The sequence below is a fragment of the Cyprinodon variegatus genome, unplaced genomic scaffold (genome assembly GCF_000732505.1).
Source record: "Cyprinodon variegatus isolate N-32 unplaced genomic scaffold, C_variegatus-1.0 Scaffold358, whole genome shotgun sequence".
Classification (NCBI taxonomy): Eukaryota; Metazoa; Chordata; class Actinopteri; order Cyprinodontiformes; family Cyprinodontidae; genus Cyprinodon; species Cyprinodon variegatus.
Window position 1 is genome coordinate 13,203 of NW_015150811.1, and position 17,833 is coordinate 31,035.

The 17,833-nt window shown below is 36.6% G+C and overlaps 1 protein-coding gene across 1 annotated transcript in view; it reads right to left on the reverse strand.

Annotated features, from left to right (window-relative positions):
* Positions 1–17,833, reverse strand: part of LOC107091931 (cytoplasmic dynein 2 heavy chain 1-like) — a gene marked incomplete at its 3' end in the record, with an annotated part of 73,990 nt that overhangs the window by 12,076 nt on the left and 44,081 nt on the right. Inside the window, 17 exon segments of the mRNA XM_015386164.1 lie at positions 685–819; positions 3,048–3,167; positions 3,414–3,577; positions 6,824–6,947; positions 7,523–7,621; positions 8,827–8,936; positions 9,669–9,810; positions 10,514–10,640; positions 12,190–12,276; positions 12,528–12,649; positions 12,805–12,928; positions 13,023–13,183; positions 13,271–13,384; positions 14,434–14,571; positions 15,669–15,829; positions 16,158–16,239; positions 17,249–17,520. Of these exon segments, the coding sequence (XP_015241650.1) occupies positions 685–819; positions 3,048–3,167; positions 3,414–3,577; positions 6,824–6,947; positions 7,523–7,621; positions 8,827–8,936; positions 9,669–9,810; positions 10,514–10,640; positions 12,190–12,276; positions 12,528–12,649; positions 12,805–12,928; positions 13,023–13,183; positions 13,271–13,384; positions 14,434–14,571; positions 15,669–15,829; positions 16,158–16,239; positions 17,249–17,520 (2,282 nt within the window).

The following is a 17,833-nucleotide window of genomic DNA, read 5'->3' on the forward strand; positions in this document are numbered from 1 at the left end:
TTAAAAAAAAAACATATAGGCATTTCTTCTTTTACTGTTCATGGTTATTTAGAATTACTAGAATAATGGCAATGCTCTAGATGGCAGAATAATATCCTATTGTCTATGAAATTGGAAATTTACTTACTGGTAAATTAAAATGATTTACATTAAAGCACTTTAGATAAGCAATGGAAAGATTTATTAACAACATTTTAGGTAAATAGAGTCTCCCATGTTGATGCACTATAAAGGCATCATCTCAAAACTATGTCTTCATGGAAGACATCCTATTAAAAAATCCCAAAACAACTGCCAAAGAATGGTGAGCACAAGTAAAACAGTGAATAGCCTGTCGAAGGTCTCCAAAACGTCTGACAAATCACGCCATTTAAAAGGCAATTCCAACAAACACTAAGGTAATGTAGCAGGGCTTCTTTATTAGAGGAAAAAAGGTTATAAAAAAATATTTTCCATGCTTCTTTGCAAACTAGTCAAAATAAATACTGTAGGTAGTCCTAACTAGCCTTAAAGATTATGTCTTTTCATACAGTGCAAGTAAAAAAATATGTGAAGTAGAAAAGCAATAGGGAAAAAAGCAGCATTATAACTGAATATCACTTGACTTAACTAAAATGTAACTTTCAAACAGCTTGTAGGATTGTGTATCAGGTTTGTTTTCTGCAGACAAACAAGTTTGAGTACCTGGTCCAAAGATGCCTGCAGTCTGTGCGACTCCACCAGTGACTCCTGGATGAGGGCACTGCTCGCCTTGGTTTGGTTTAAGCTGTCAATCAGCTCCCTGTTCTCCAGAATATTACCTTGAGCTGTAGCCAGAGTCTGATGCAAAGAAAAACAGACAGATGGACAGGTTATAATAAATGAGTGGGAGAGATGGAAAAAAAAAACAGGGTAGAAGAGAGAGAGAGAGAAAATGTTGTTAGTTTCTGTGAAATTACCTCAAGGCTGTGATCTGATAAAAGTTGCAAGAAAAATATTTAGCCTCCAACTGCATGTGTGAAGAATTTTAAACTCTTCTTAAATAAGTGTTAGAGGGTTCTAGAACTCCCCCATCTGGCTCTATGGAACCTATTCTCTGGAATAAAGTGATAAAAATGTATTCAAATAAATTCAAGTAAAATAGATGAAAAACCAGCAGAGCATGGAAATGTCAAGTCGAATATGCTGCTACGATTCAAGAATAATTACATGTCTAATACCACTGAAGCACTGACATCTGGCTGTTGGCATTAATTTTCTCTTGGGGCTGAGTTTCCAATTGTCCCTTTGACTACACAAAAAAAGATCTTTTTGTTACATGGCCATGAGTCAGAGTGTCCATCACTATGGTGTGCCAGGCGACATGACAAAAGCAGGTCAGGAAATATTAGAATTTCCTAACGATACGATAAGGCAAAGGGATCCTGATGGCATCTCAATTGCACACTTATGTTTCTGCTCTCGATCAAACAATGCTTTTTTTTTCTTCTTTTTTTTTTTACATTTAACTTCATAAATTGATTTGAAATTGGCACTATCCTGTGTAATGCTGCCCTTGTCTAACTTTTAAAATTACCATTATTATTTGTTTGCTGGCTATCCAGGTTTATTTTAAGGATTAAATATGTATTTCACTGTGGAGATGACTGAAACATAACATAGCATAACACAAGTAGACCCTTAGAACCTGTAGATGACAGAAAATACCATTGGGTAGACAGAAGATTGGCTCCATTTCAAGGTCAAAGAAAAAGAAAAAACTAACCAAGAGACAGTACCCCATCTGTTAAAAACAATATTACACATCAGTCTGCACTGAGAAAATTGCCGGCCCCCCACAACCATGCACTGTAGAGGCCCACCAGCAGCAAACACCAGCCCAACATACGATAATGACAGAAATAATCACCCAGTGCTATGGTACCTTACAATGAAATTGAACCCATCCCTTATGGAGCAGTGCACAGCTTCCAAAGCCCAGAAGCATAGAGGGGTTAAGGGTTTTCATCCAGGTGACAGCCTTGAGGTTTGAACTGTTGAGGGCACAAATGCTTTGCTCTCTAACCCTGGGCATGCAGTCCTCACCCCCATCCATAATTATCTGTAAACCATACATGCCAAACGCAGTATGCCAGTCTATCAAATATTCCCTATGTTTGAAAAAAAATTATTGAACTGCACAAACTGATTAAAATCTATTTTGACATGCTCTTATGGTTGTTATATGTTTTTACACTATGAATTTGCGATAAAATTGAAAAGTTGTAATTCTGCAAAGTAAATAAATAAATCACCCTACCATATTTTTGCTATATTAACCATGCTTTTTTCTTCTTAAGGTCCACAGAGGCTTATTCCCCATTTGTGTGGTAGCGGTCCATTTAACTTTCCATCTGCTTGGAGCAATTGGAATGACTTTAAATATGCAAAGTGTATTACATGATAAAGTTTGATAGTTTGCATTACTATTCCCTGTTTGCTCTATAATTTACAGAATAGCCTTGCATAGGCATGACTTAAACTGCAACCCAAAAGACTTTACTTTATAAAACAGACATGTAATACTATACAAGCATGTAATGGTCCTTTATCACTTTTTTTAGTACCCTAACTCTTGTAAAATTATTTGAGAGGTAAATCAGTATTTTTCCAAGACCACAAAGAATGGAACAGAAGGGAAACTACAGCCATTAAAGCCCCCCTGAGGCACCCACTGGTTAAGGAGGATGGGTGGCGTAAAAGAAAAGCCTTCTTGCTTCAACCAAGAAACGTAGGATCAATAGCAAGCTCTGGGTGCTTTGGGCTTCACATGATACACTGGACAGGTATAGTGATTGCAACAGTATTCCCTGCTCCTGCTCCAGCTTTGTCTGTGCACAACACTCTATAAAGCTAATCTACATTACATTATTACACTAGCAGTGGAATGTAGAGTCTATCTGCAGCACTGTGGACAATAATTGTTCTGGGAAAAAAAAGAAGCTGTATGCAAAACTCTTTTGGTGCACAGACTAATGATGATGATATTGTCAAACATGTAGGGCCTGTAAATATTGCAGAATGTCTACCTCTAACAGAGATTCTTCCAGCTGGGCCAGCTGTATCTTTTTGTCCTCCTCTTGTTGCAGCAGTCTTGTTTTCTCAGTCTCTAATTCAGGCTTCTCGTGCTGGATGGTCAAGGCTAGCAGCTAAATTACAAACACACAGGGATGTTGAGATGGATTAAAACTAGTAAAACAAAAAAAAACAAGCAATGCATTTCTAATGTTCCAGTGAAAAACAACATGGATTCTGCTAATGAACCCATAAACTCAAACTGCTTATTGGAAAAAAAGAGCATGTAGTGCATTCTGTACTTTATCTTTATTTCCCAGCTGAGCTGTTTAAACGCATAGCTGATGTGTTTGTGTTTGAGTGTGTGTCAGGTTGGATACCTGTCCCCGCAGCCCTGCCCTGGTGGTGGTGAAGTTGACCTCTGTGACCACTGATGCGGCGTCAGGTGGGATGAAGGGACTGGGGTTCCGTGTTGCAAGGAAGAGACGGAAGTCCTCGTTGTAATCGATAACTTTGTCCCCAATCTGGACCACATACCTTGGACCTGTAGGTAGGATTGTGTGTAAACATAAAGATGCTAGACACTTCTCAAGATGGTGTTCTAGTCAGACATATAATTCTGTCTAAAATGGCCATTTAAAAAAAAACAACTTTATATTCTCATAAGTTGTCCTTTAAATTATCTATTCTGGTTGCTGCAGTGCAGTATTTTCAGACCTATGTTCTCACTCTTTTTTCCACCGTGTTAAGCATCAATTCTAAGTGGATAACTTGCCCTTTTGCATAGTTCTTCTGTCTCCACTCTTTCTAATTTAGCTTTAAATTGACAACCTCCTATCTGTGGATGACTCAGAGCCTTATGAGTCATGCTCATTTTCACAGGTAAGGTTTCCAATCAGAGTTATATTTATGTGATCAGTATGCAATTGCCCACAAGTTATATCACAGGCTTTCAAAACAGTCACAAAGAAAATATATTTTTTTCTTTGTGAGTTTGCTTTTCTGTAATAAGTTTTTCAACATAGTTTTGATGTATTAAAATGCCAGGTAAATGCAAAAATGTCACTATTTTGTTAAAAATTATCTTACATAACAGCTTGAGTTGGTGGACACCATCTTTCTCTAAATATTAAAATGCATTATAATCCTTTCTCTATTTCTAATCCATAAAGACTTCAATAGGAAGATGAAAACCAGCTTCTTATGGTAGGTGCTAACTTTGATATTCAAATAATACAAATACTGGAAATTAACGCACAAAGAGCAAGCTTTTATTTAAAATCAAAGTAACTATAATAAAAGATAACTAACAATTAATGGGATGAATATAAACACTCATTGTAAAGATCTGCCTTCAACCTCAACAAGTTTTTTTTTTTTTTTACATTTAGATGTTTAAAAATTAACTAGGGACCTATGGTTTGGGTTTTTAGACCTGGTGAAACGTTATCAATTGTCTTGCTAATCTATTATAATGAATTTTTGAACCTAGTGGTCACAGTTACTAGTCTGAGGGTACAGAGAAACCTAGGGTATGGGCAACATTTAATCTCACACCGCATGGCTCTGTTCTACTGTCTGTGCTCCTGCTCTGCTCATTTTCTGTGTTTGATCGACCACAGAAACAATCCAATCAAACACAGGCCTTTTTAATCCAATTAAAGTAATTCCTGCAAATACCGCACTCAGATGGATGAAAACAACCAATCACAACCAGTGAATCAAAAATGCTGCACCGACCGTGGCAGATTACAAAACCAAACGGCAGGGTAAAATGTTATATTGGAAGTTTATTGGCCTTTGTTAAATAACGTTCACAAGTTTATACAGGATCGATTGTGTGCTTTCTTTACAATTTTTCTGAGGCTTTTTTATTGTTTATATTGATATAAGAATTATATAAACTGAAATTAAGATACCGGTATATATTGTGATATTAGTTTTGGCCATATCATCCAGCCCTGTCCTGTCTGATGACAGTCCCTTGTTAACTTGTGTGATAGTTCACTTCTCAACATTATTATTAATTTCTTCATAATACTCCCCGTGAGTACACCTTTGATGTATTTGACACTAAGTGCAATTGTAATATTTATGATTGTCACGAGGTTTTATTATCACTTTAGATGTCTACTAGACATGGACTGCCTTCAAGCCTGACGGTAGTCTATACAACAATTTTTATTTATTTTATCAATTAACAAATGCAGGATTTCTCCACAGATAATGATTTTAAACAGCAAATGAAAAAAAAATCTAGTTCTGCTAAGTTTGCGTTTCGTTGGTAGTAGACCCATGAACAGGTTCCTCTCTTAAAGTTCTTCTCTGGCTGAATTTCCAAACATCACTGACTGGTCTGGCTGTACGTCTCAAACACTTGCCTGCTTCTGTCACATCACTCCCCAGCAACCATAAGTGTACCTGGGAAACTTTTCAGTTAGATAAATGTTTAATAAATGATTATATTATCTAAGCTGAACATAAACACAATTTATTAAAATACCTTCAACCAAATCTCTCAATGGAAATTCTAAATGAAATCTTAGTGGGTTATGTTTCTGCTGCCACCAACAGCTGATTCCCTTTGAAAATGCCTTTAAACAGTTGTTAGAAAAGGTGGAATTTCATTCACATTAAATGTGCCTTGTCTAGCAGCAATCTTAATGACAATCTAAAGCATGTTAACACAGCAATTCCTGTCTTCAGAAGCTGTAAGAAGGGCATTCTTCCAGGACAGTTCAATGGATTTCAATGGACAGATGCCTTATACTTGAAGTGCATATTTAAAAATGTGGTGATATCACACAACAGGTTTTTCCTACCAGGTAGAATGGAGGAAATTTACCGCTTCCAACACAAAATCCAAGATTTCTGCCTGTTTCATGTAAGCTTAAAAGCACTCCAGTTCTATAGCTTCTTTGTTTGGAGCAATAAAAAAACCCTCCAAATATCAGAATCAGAGGGTCCATAGCGACTTGGTTTGGTAGACATAGTGGGTGATGCAGCAGATTTTCAGGAAATTGTCCTCGAATCTTAACAAAATAAAACCTGGCGAATCCAATCAGTGTTGGTCATGTTTCCAGAATTTCCTAAAATCCACCCAATGCTCTTGACATGTCTTACGTATTTTCCCGCATCTCGCTAAAAACAAGTAAACTAACCGAAATAAAGTTACTAGAAGAAAAACAAATGAGACACTAAAAAAACAACTGATCACCTGTCTTATGATCAACCTGTTGTCCAAAGAAGCATTCCTCTTTAAAACAACTTTCATAAGACCCGTCTGGAGTGATAGAGACACAGTTTTGTTTTTTTTGTCTGGGTGTATGAGGCAAGCCCCCCTCCTTCACTTGTTTCTATACACTTATATACATTTCAGTTACTATCAACCTGCAATAAGCAAGTTTAGATTAAAACTAATACTATTCTATTGTTTAAAGTTGAGCAATTTGATCTTTTTTGTAATATACATTCATAAAAGTAAATAGTAAATAGATACAGTAAATAGTAATAGTAAAAAGTAAAGAGATAAATAGTTCAAACTAAGCAACTGTAATATTTATTTTCTTACATGACACACAATATTACTTTTCAATTTGGTCTTCATACTGGCCCAAACTTGCTAACACAACTCAGCTTAAGGAACAGCAAGTAGTAAATGTTGCTAATGTAGAGATTTTCTCCAGGTATTTATCTTCTTAACTCCACAAGCAACATTTTACTGATATTTAAAAGAGTTTGTGAACCAGACAGAGTAGAAAAACTCCAGCGTGTGTGTCTATGTGAATACCTTGAGCTATGAGGTCTTTCCTGAGCAGCGGATAGAGCACCGGTTCGACACCATCCATCTCTTGGATGATAAGTGTTTTTCCAAATCTTACTGCCAGCTCCACTGATGTCATGAAATTGTTGTCCTGAAAGGGTAGAAACATGAAAGGTAAACCTTTGTTATATTTCAAATTGTCAAATTCAAAATTGGACAGTTTGGTGTGAAATAATACCGAAAAACCTGAAAAGATGAAAATGTGTAAGAACCTATGTGGAACTATCCAGTTCAAAAGAGAGGTAGTACCATGAATTAATATATGATTAAAGCATCATCTGATGTTCAAAGTTAGTAACTTCATTTTCATTTAATCTCAACATTACAGTTTTAAAATAAATGGAGTGTTTTCCATTTTAAGATGTATTATTTCTGCTGTAAAGTGTGTCTGTTTTACCTTTTTCAATGCATTTTCGTCTTGAGTGTACCTGAATGCTTTCACACCTTAAAATTCCCACTCTGGGATGGACTCTATTCTATTCTTTTGTGTATATTTTTGATTGCAATAATATTTTTGCCCAATGTACCAAGTGACAAAGCTAAATATAGCATAAATTGAGAACTCCAACACTATAGAATGTCTTAGTTGAGTAGCTGCAACTGGAGTTATTAAACCCAGGGGGGAAAAAATGAAACATTATAAATATATTCACATATTTCTTTTACCTGTTGGTTAATAACCTCTAGTCTCTGTTCTTTAAGATGTGTGCGTAACCATTCTGTGGCTCGAGATGATGGGTCGATCAGGAATGGACAGGCAACACTCTGAGTAGAGAGAAATAACAAAATGACACATTTTAGGACAAGACACAACTAAGAACGTAAACTAACTGAGAAAAGGGATAAGAAATGTGTGCACATAATGCTGTTACAGTGCTACTATGCTACTTGACTGTCATACAGTCATATCAGGTGAAGGACAGTTACTGCTCTCTATGTCATCTGCTCTGTTACTTTATATCATTTACAAGATTTTCCGTGCTACACTATTGCAAGTTTCCATTCCAAACCCCAGACATTTTTTTAAGTGATTGAAATTTGACATAATAAGCTTCATTTTTTTCTTAAGCCAGAATACAAATTACAAATTAAAACAAGATGATACATATTAAACGCTGTACAAACCAATTATCTTCCAAACCAACCATTGTCATTTCTTTGTATCAAAAAAAGCCTTAAACAGAGGAGTTCAAAAGCTGTGAAGAACCAGAGAGTCTGGTGTTCCAACAAAATATATTCCATAAATGAAGGGCCTCTGATATTAAATGAGAACATTTCTGCTAAAAAATCATTTGGTTTTCACATTATTAATATTATTTCATCTAATAAAGACTAAGTATGGCAAGTTTCTAATGGCGACACACAGAAGGATGTTAAAAACAAAAGAGAAAAAAGCCAGGGACTACGGAGGTGAATATGGGAGCACATTCTTACCTGTAGCTTGAGTGTATTAATCTGAAGACAGCAATGGTAGAAACAACACATGCAAATAAATGGGTGACATGTGAATGGCAGTGATGAACACATCTTTTTAAAATAAATATAAAACTTCAGAGGAGACGTCAACATTAATCTGCCACAACAATGAAATCTCATGTCCATTACTGTTTCCCTTCACCTGCTGCAACTTGTCACAACCATCATTGTAGTTATGGTTAATTTGCACAATTGAAGCTTTATTGTGACACAGCTTCACTGACATTTTAGTTCGGACAAATCAAATGAGTCCTTTTTAAACATTTCCCTAAAAAAGGTCCTCCTGAAATCTACAGTTTTATTAACATTAAACAAACACGGTTCGTTTTGCTTCATTTCGCTATTTGCTTGTTTCCTAATGACACCCCTTCACAGACTGCTGCAGATTTACAAAAAAAAGGAATAAAAGCTTGTTTGTAATCATAGCTGCTTATATTATCAAACCAAAAGTTTAGAGAACTGGAGACAAAATAACAGTGGGGTATTTGTCTAACCTGCAGGATAACCAGAGCATTTTCCATGGAGAGGTCATCTGATGGAAGTCCTTGACTCTTCCATATGAGCTGTTCACTCTCTGAGCACAGGAACAAACGCAAGTCGAACTCTGACACAAAAACAGGACAACAAGTGGGAAGTTTAGAGTTTATATGTTTTAGTTCTGTTTAAACACTCATTGCATTGTAGTTAACATTTTTTGTGTATTTTAGTTCCTATATTAATCTATGAGTTCAGCATCTTTTCAGAAAGAATAAGAGAAAATCATAAAAAACCTAAAAATGAACAAATAAAGACTTTATAGGAAATGTCCTCCTGCTGGTTTCTTAGATTTACTAACACATCTGAACCTTTTTCTTAACTCCTACCTGTCTTACATCCTCATTACAGGAATCAGGATGAATATAATTAGCTTAAACTTGTAAAAAGCCTTGTTGTAAATGTCAGAGTTAATTTTCACTCATTGAGGTTGGGGTATTTCACACAAAGTGTTTTAGCTGTAAGTATAATTAGTCTGGGGTTGATTCACTGAGGTTAATTTATAAAACAAAAGAGTGTTTTACAATTTATAAAACATTACATTACATTAGCTATCTAAAAAATAGAACAACTTGGTAAGTTTAGCCAGAAATTAAATCAGATACTTTAAATTTATAGAGCAAACAGAAATTGTAACCATCTGAATTACTGAACAGTGAATATACAGTAAGTATTTCCACCATATGTACTGACACAGAGCACTGGGCCGTGCGTGGGTGGAGGTGTGTCTGCGTGAATTGTAAACACAGGATTTTGCAATTGCTGGTTCCAATGCCTTAAAAGCACAACATATGCATTTTACTCTGTAATCCAGATTGAGCCATCCAGGTATCCAGACAGTGTCTCCTTCGGTCTTCAGAAGCAGCAGACAGGTAGGTGATGAAGGCTGCAGCAAGCAGAGCCCTGAGAGGAAGTGTGTCCAACTCACTCTGTATCTCAGACATCTGAAACAGAAACGAACAAGACAAAGAAGATTGTTGAGCAGACGAAGGAGCAGGTTAATAAAGTATGATCAAGGATACAGCTGGGATTTGGGAGGAATCAGAGGAACAATTGCAAAGAAAGGTAAGGATGAAAGAAGAGAATGAGGAAAGCAAGAAAGTTAAATGACAGCCACGCTTCCAGTTTGATCAGAATTCCTTTTAGGTACTTTCCCAGTATGCCAGGTGATAAGGGAGGATTAAATTAGGCTAATTGTGTACGGGTCCGACTACTTTGGAAAAAGTTAAATAGGAATTTAACATAAAGGAAACCACAGCAAGAGATGAGTGTGCAAAAAAAAAAAAAAAAAAAAAAAAAAAAGTCAATGTGCATTTAGGTGAAACTGTATGGAAATACGTGTGCAGAAAGTAAAGTTGTTGCCTTGAGAGAGGCCATGAAAGTGTGGGAGAGTGGGTGTGTGTGTGAGTGAGTGCGTCAGCCTGAGATTGAGTGTTTTAATTAAGGCACAGACAGATGCTGCAGAGAGGAGTAAAAACAGCCAGAGGGGACCCAAGGCAGCGGGATCCATTCCTCTACGTCTCTCTCTCACACACACACACTGACAGCTCCTGTTGCTCCTTACAATGTAAATGAGCCCCTCTTGGAGTACATTTGTAAACCCTCCCACAGCAGTGCGCAAGTCAGCACACTCATGCATCATACTACCTGTGCATTCCAACGTGTGTGTTCTCCGTCCAGCTGTGATATGAGCTGCTGGGCTGCAGTGATCGTGTCCTGAGCTTTAGTCACCTCAGCCTCCAGCTTTGCAGCCTCAGCAGTGTAACGCTGAAACCTGAGGAGAGAACAAGATGAGGGGAGGGAGCTTTGTTTGAATTAATAACTTTTCAGTTTGAAAAGTTATTAATTATAATTATGATTTCATTTGTTTGGACCCTTTAGAAAAAGGGTATGCAATTGGCAGGTATCTAATAATTACTGAAAGTTGACGGCAGTTAAATATCTGGCTATTAATACATTTTCCACATTTCACTACTTTCCCTTACCTCAATGTATTTTTATATGCATATTATTTTAAATACAAGCAAAAGGCAATTATGAGATGCAAGACAGATAATGGTTTAAAGTTTTTTTAACAACTAGAAACCTGAAAACGCTGGCATTTAAATTTTAACTCTTCTTACTAATCCAGCACATTTGGAATCTGTTGCATGTGATTTTATTTAAAGGTATCAATGTAAAGGGGACTTGAAGAAGAAAATCAATTTATATATGTATAACTTTCCTTATACGTCACCCATATATGCTAATTTCTGCTGCTCTCTCAAACGATTGCAATAAATACATTCATTTTTGTAGTTGTAATGTGAGAGCCCATCTAAAACTACTAAAGGTATGAACACCTTTGCAAAGCCCAGCAAAAAAAATAAATAAATAAACATAAATAAGTAAATTAGGTACTTCAAACCCTTTATGAATGTTAAACTTTATTACTTTATTCTTGTTTATTTTTTTCTAATTCATATTGTGAAAAAAATCTATGGGATTAAGGAAGATTTCTTAGGGAAACACTCCAATAGAAGTCAATCAGCTTATATGAACCTGGGAAAAATAATAATCGTGTAAGATGAGACTATTTAACACAATGCAAAAGAAGAAAGGAAACATTTTAAGGCAAAACACAGTTCAGCTCTCAGAGCAGTGGATGGATTTTGTGACTAGGTCTGTTTATGTTTCAGACAGCTTTTGGGAAAAAAAGAAATTGATCAACAAAAAATGTGAAATAAAATTGCTTTTTCTCAGTAATATTGCAATAGCTCTGCTAACAATAGCAGGTGTATAGGCATATATATATAATTTTTTACAAGAATACTGATTGTTTTGTGGTTACTGCTCATGTAATGGTTTTAATTATTTGCATAATGACACAAGTAGGAGAGGGTTTTCCTCTATGTTGTGGAGAATAGGCAGCATAAGGAATTATGGGTGTCCTTCTCATCTGGCTAATCTGAGTCATAGATTCCTCTTCAGCGCAGAAATCAAGGCCCATTTGTTCTGTTTTTTGCTGCTTCAAGTATACAGCTCTAACCGTAGCTACATGTAAGTCAGTGTTGAGTTTATCTGAACTGCTTTGAAAAAAGCAAGCATTTCATAAAACAAAGTTTCTTCTACCTTCTCCAAAGTGTGCTTTGATGATTGTTTTTTTATATCTTTCTTTTCATGCTGGGATTCCATGACTAAAATTAGGCAGCCTTATGTAAGACTGAGACTACAGAACATCCACACGCAACCATGACAACCAGAAGATGTTCTCAAGAAAAACAAAACATAATCAAAGAACTAAGAAATGCTAAAAATGGACGGAAAAGTAAGAGAGGGCATACTTCTCTTTCAACTTGTTGACTTTGGCTCCAACATTGTTGAGCTGGTCCTCTAGCTTATTTTTCCTCCCTTCTGTTTTTTTAAGGTTTCTGCACAGACAGACAAACACAAACATGTAAACTAAAAAATGTTTGCCATATATTCATATTTTATAGGAATGACAAGTCATATGTATAATGTATGTACTATATATGCATAATATGCTGTTTGTAAGCAAGAGCTACTCAATCTCACACAAGAATAGAATGCTATCAAAATCCCTCAATGTAAATAAAGAAAAACCCTGACACATAACGGTGCGGTTTTGTTTTTCTGATGAGTGTATGTGTTTGGCTCCTACTCCAGAAGTCCAGCCTGTTCCCTTTCCAGTGGGTCGATTTTCTCCAGGACAAAGGAGTACTGAACATTTGCTTTGACCCAGGCAGCCAGAGGAGCAGCTGCTGCGCTTGCACGCTTTGCATTCTGTGAGCAAAAACAGCAGCCACTGTCAGAAACAACTCAGACACAGCAGTCAGTGTCACCTCAAAGCACAAGAAGCAGAATAACATCAAGAGAATACAAACATCCACCAGAAAACACATCTATTTCTCATTCTGCTGCAACAAACGCTGTCTGACCTTAGGGTCGAACGAAGCCTTGTTCCTGTTGAGAAGCTCTTCCACACTCTGGCGGATCTCTGGAGTGATGTTTCGAGCATCAAACGTAGCAATATCCTCCCTCACGCCACGCTTTGCCAGAAAGCTGCAGAAAAGAACAGCAACCAGACAGCGTTTGTCTCAGTGAAGGCAGCAAGGGGTTGAATGAAACCCAGAAAATCAACAGCTTTCTTCCTAACCTTTTCATGCTGACCCAGGTGGTATCAAAGACCCCCATGAGTCTTAATACGCCCTCAAGGATGTCTCTGATGACATCAGGGGGCATCCGGAGAGAACGGATCTCAGACAGAGCTTCAGGCTTGATGTTTCCAACAGCTCGCTTTGCTTCATCTACCAAAGGCTGTAGGGCAGCACGGTTAAGTGAGCAATAATGCAGATGGGATTACAAGCATCGAAACTGGAAAAGCCAGTCAATTCAAGAACTTACTTGAACTTCCTTTAACTCGTCGTCTATTTTGGCTTTTCTCTCTTCAATCTTGGACATCTCATGAGCCATTTTCTCTTTAATTTTTTCCATTTCCGTCTTCTGGTCACTGGTGTTCTAGTTTAAAAAAAACACAGTTTATCTAAGTTAAAAACAAACACAGCTATAAGGGGGAATAAAAATACCAACTTGCTAAATACCCAATTTAGTAGGAAATAAGGAATATTTAATTTAAGGAATTTAAGTCATCACAGGTGCAGTTTTAAAAAAAAAACGTATGCCAGAAGATTGGCAACAAATGATGTGTTTTAATGATGAAACTCTGCTAAAATAATACTATGTCTATAAGCATATATATAAAACAGAGTAAGAAATTCCTGTCTATGTGGAGTGTGTTTAACATTTTGGCTCATACTGTAAATGTTTGCAGTTTCAGAATAACAGAAATTGCAATGCATCATAAAAAGGGGAAAGAGGAATTTCTAAAATCAAATCATAACAACCCAAACATCTTTATCCAGAGTAAAACTAGCTACAAAAATACTCATAATCCCTTTAACTGTTCCAAAAGTGACTCTTAATCTTTGCTTCTTTACAGCATGTTGAACTGAATGTTCCCATTCAAGAGCAATGTCAGTTTTAGCTTATTGCCAGCCTCCCTCGTGTTGTTCAGCTCTCCTATCCTGCCATCTTACTCTCCACAGGCAGCCTAGCTGCTAAACTCCAAGGGGATGAGTCTAGCTGTTAATTATCTCTCTGCAAACTGTTTCCACAGACATTTGTTGTTTTACTTTGTTTCCCTTTCTCCCTCCTTACCCATCAAACTGAGAGGCAGATTCCCCACAGTGTGGAAACAGAAAACTTTCAAAATCTTTTTAATCAGTCCCTCCATTCAGCTGTCTGTCCTCAAGACAGAACCAGAAAAAAATAAAATAGAAACGAGCTTTAGGACATAAGCAGCCGCAAAACAAACAAGAGCACATATATGCTTATAAAATACACTAAAAGTGTTCACTGTGGGAAAAGCACAGCCAGGGGAGATACAGGAAAAGTTTGGTGCATCATGAGAAGAGGGTTGTTTGGGGAAGATTAAAGGACCACCCTGCTTTGCAATGATTTCCACTAACATGCATGTACACATGGGAAACACAGAAACAAACACACACCTGCATGGAGGAGGTGATTTCCTGCAGGGCAGCATCTGCCTCCTGTTGTTTGGTTTTCAGCAGGGCACTCTGTTCAGCCGCCCGCCTCTTTAAGTCATCAACCAATGCTTTGGCCTCGTTCAGCTTGGACACACCTGCCTGCACACAGCAAGATGTGGGACATGAGAAATCCACAGGAGTTATGCGAAGCTTAGGACAAATGGGAATCTCCTAAAAAATACATTTTAATTTAATCAAAAAGCGACATTTAATTGTGTATAAATTACATAAAGTCAAATGGTGAAACACAATTAGAAAACATTTCATGAACTTGTTGTAATTTTCTGATAGGTAAGGTAATGTCTGTCTGGTCAACGTAACTTTTTTCTATCTGAGCCATGGTAAACATCCACAATGTTTTAAAAAATCAAATCTCACCAGAGATTGCAATTAACAAATATTTCCTTTTTTTTATAAAAACAAATACCCCATTTGTCGCACATAAAAATATGCGCTTGTTTACTTACCGTCACTAGGTCAAGTATTTAAACAAAGTAAACTTTTTCTCATATTCTGTTATGTAGAAAAAACATAAAAAAAACACAAAGCAGATATGTTTGTCGGATGAGGTCTGATGTTCACCCTGGAAAAGTCACACAGATAGACAGATCGGGTGGGGAAAAAAATTACATTTCCCCACATATGTCCATCATCACCAATATACAACATGGTGTTGGCAGTATCCTGCTGTGAGAAAACCATTTATCAGTAGCTTGTTTGTTTTTAATTCATCACGACATTGACCTTAAAGATGGAGTGAGAGCTACGATGAAATGCCTTCCAGTCCAGATCTAAATCCAGATGAGAATCCGTGGCACTATTTGCTAATTACTCTTCAGAAATGTTTTTCATCATGCAGGACTGAGCTTGAGCCCCTTGGCACAGAGGAATATACATAAAAATCTTTAAATGATAAAAAACATAAACTACACAACTTTTATTTTAACTCTACACATGGACTTAATTGTTTGTTTTGGTACATTTCAGAAAAAAACATCCATGAAATGTTTTGAACTACTTCGTTGGATGGGCAAAATATTAAAAAGTCCAAGGTGTTTGGATACTTTTAAAAATGCAGTATTTTTGCACAGAAAGTTAGAAAACAGTTTCAACAGAAGAAAATAACTAAACCAAAATCGAGATGGGAAACCACTTGGAGCTAGTGAACCAGGCATTAAAAAATGGTGGACTTTTACCTGAAGATGTTGCCGTCTTCTTGTAAGCTGGTTTTGCTTTTGGCCGTGTAACGTTCTGTACACATGCAGGAAGGACATGTACTGGCTCGGTGTTGCACCGTTTTCTTTACACGATTCGTGGACCATTAGAAACAAGCGACCCAGGTCTTCCAATTCTGACCCTGGTGATGTTCAGGTTCATAAAGGGGAGCAAAAAGATAAACAGACATTACAAAGGATTTCTAGAACAAGATTTGGCCATGACATTCTTTCTATTGCACTAGTAGACAAGCATTTTAGCCTGAAAAAAAAAATACATTTTCAATGTAGGGTTAAAAAGACCATGCAGGAAATAATACATATGACACTTGTTAAATAAATCACACTTAAATACATTTTAAAAAGCAATGAAGAAATTAGGAAAGGGAAATGACACAACAAGCCAAATGGAACCAAAACCTAGACCAGTTAAAAAATGTAATATATGTGTGTTTGATCATCCTTTCCCACCTGTGCTTTTCCTCTTGGTAGCCTTTTCGTTTTTATTCTCCACCTCGTCAGGTTCTGGTTTTGCCAGCAATAGCTCAGGAATCTTAAAAGATCCAAAGCAATAAGTGTTATGACTTTCATAGAAAGCAATATTAAACCTGCTACTGTGTTTTATTTGAAGCTACAAATTAAACTTTTTAAAGTCGGAAACACAGAAAAAAACATGACAGTTTTATAGAGGTTTAAAACGGTAAATATTTATGCATTGAGTCGCTCACTTTGCGGCAATCCTTTACAGTCTGCAAGTATGTGGATTTTTGAGGAAAAGAGGACAAAAACAAACAGCAAAAAAAGCAAACCCCTGACCAACAAGCAGAATCTGTGGGTCAGGAAAGCTGATTAAATACAATTAATGTCAGCAGTAACTGCTTTATTTAAAGTAAATCTTAGCCTCAACTGACACACACAAGATGTGAAGGTATATACGGTATTCAAAGTCAACTAAAGCAGATAAAGACAACTTTCTCATGTTTTAACTTTAAATGAAAAAACTGAAGTTAAAAAACTTTAACTGGAGGTTTTTTCATTGTTTTATTTTTCTATTTTTGTTAGTAGAACATTGACATAGTCTTCCATTGTGCACTTTTAACAAAATCTGGTATAATTATTGCTATTTTTATAACTATTGCCATTATTACATCCAACAATATGGCAACTAAACTGCCTGTAGAACACACAACCTGCTCATTTTAATGGGGCAAAGGCAAATTTGCCTTGAACATCTTAAAATATGTGCAGTGATCTTTGCAGATTACCCTAAACAAGGCCACTATTTCACACGCAAAAAGTATTTTTGTAGCTTTTGTCTCCAGTATAAACCCACTCGAATCACAGTGACCTCTAGAGAGGGATGTTTGCCAAACTTGATGCTCCTTCTCAGGAAGGATTTTTATCTGAACATCTGTTATTGTCTATGCAACAGTTTAACCTTTAGCAGGCTTTGGAAATTTGGTTGTGCATTTTCTAAGTTTTATAAAATTCAGAAGGGGAGCCACAGAGGACCTGAAATTTTATCTTGAGCATGCAGGATGTATTTGTTGCTCTGCACTGACCTTCTTCATGCTGCTCTCTGACCATCCTTCCATCCACTGGACTGAACACTTGCGGTAGAAAGCCGGGTTGCTTTCACAGTTGATGGTGAAATTAGAATTGGAGCAGTCCATAATCAGGACAACGTGGAGGTTCTGTTGTATTCCTACATGACATGAGTTTGGAATATTAAAGGAGTCAGAGTGAGGACAGAAACTACCTCTGGTCTAAAACCACTTTTTTCAGCTTTGATCCAAGGATGGAAATTCTACTTTCAACAATGTTGCCAATGTGTGTTACAGTATAATGGTGTTTGGTAACCATATTTATTGTATTATAAAACATTATATTTTGCCAATTTAAAAAAGGCACCTCACCAGAGGACTATTATTACCTTCTGAATCAGATTAGTCAAATATCTGATAAAATAATTAGAACAGAGTCAAACATTGATCTGATATTCTGTGTTTCTGCTCTGTTTTGCACTCCTTCTTCCTCCATCTGCTGTTACTTGCTCTTTTCTGTCCTTTAAACATTACACAAATATCTGTTATGATCAACAAAAATCTAAAATCTTTGAAAAAAACAAACTAGTCTACAGTAGATTA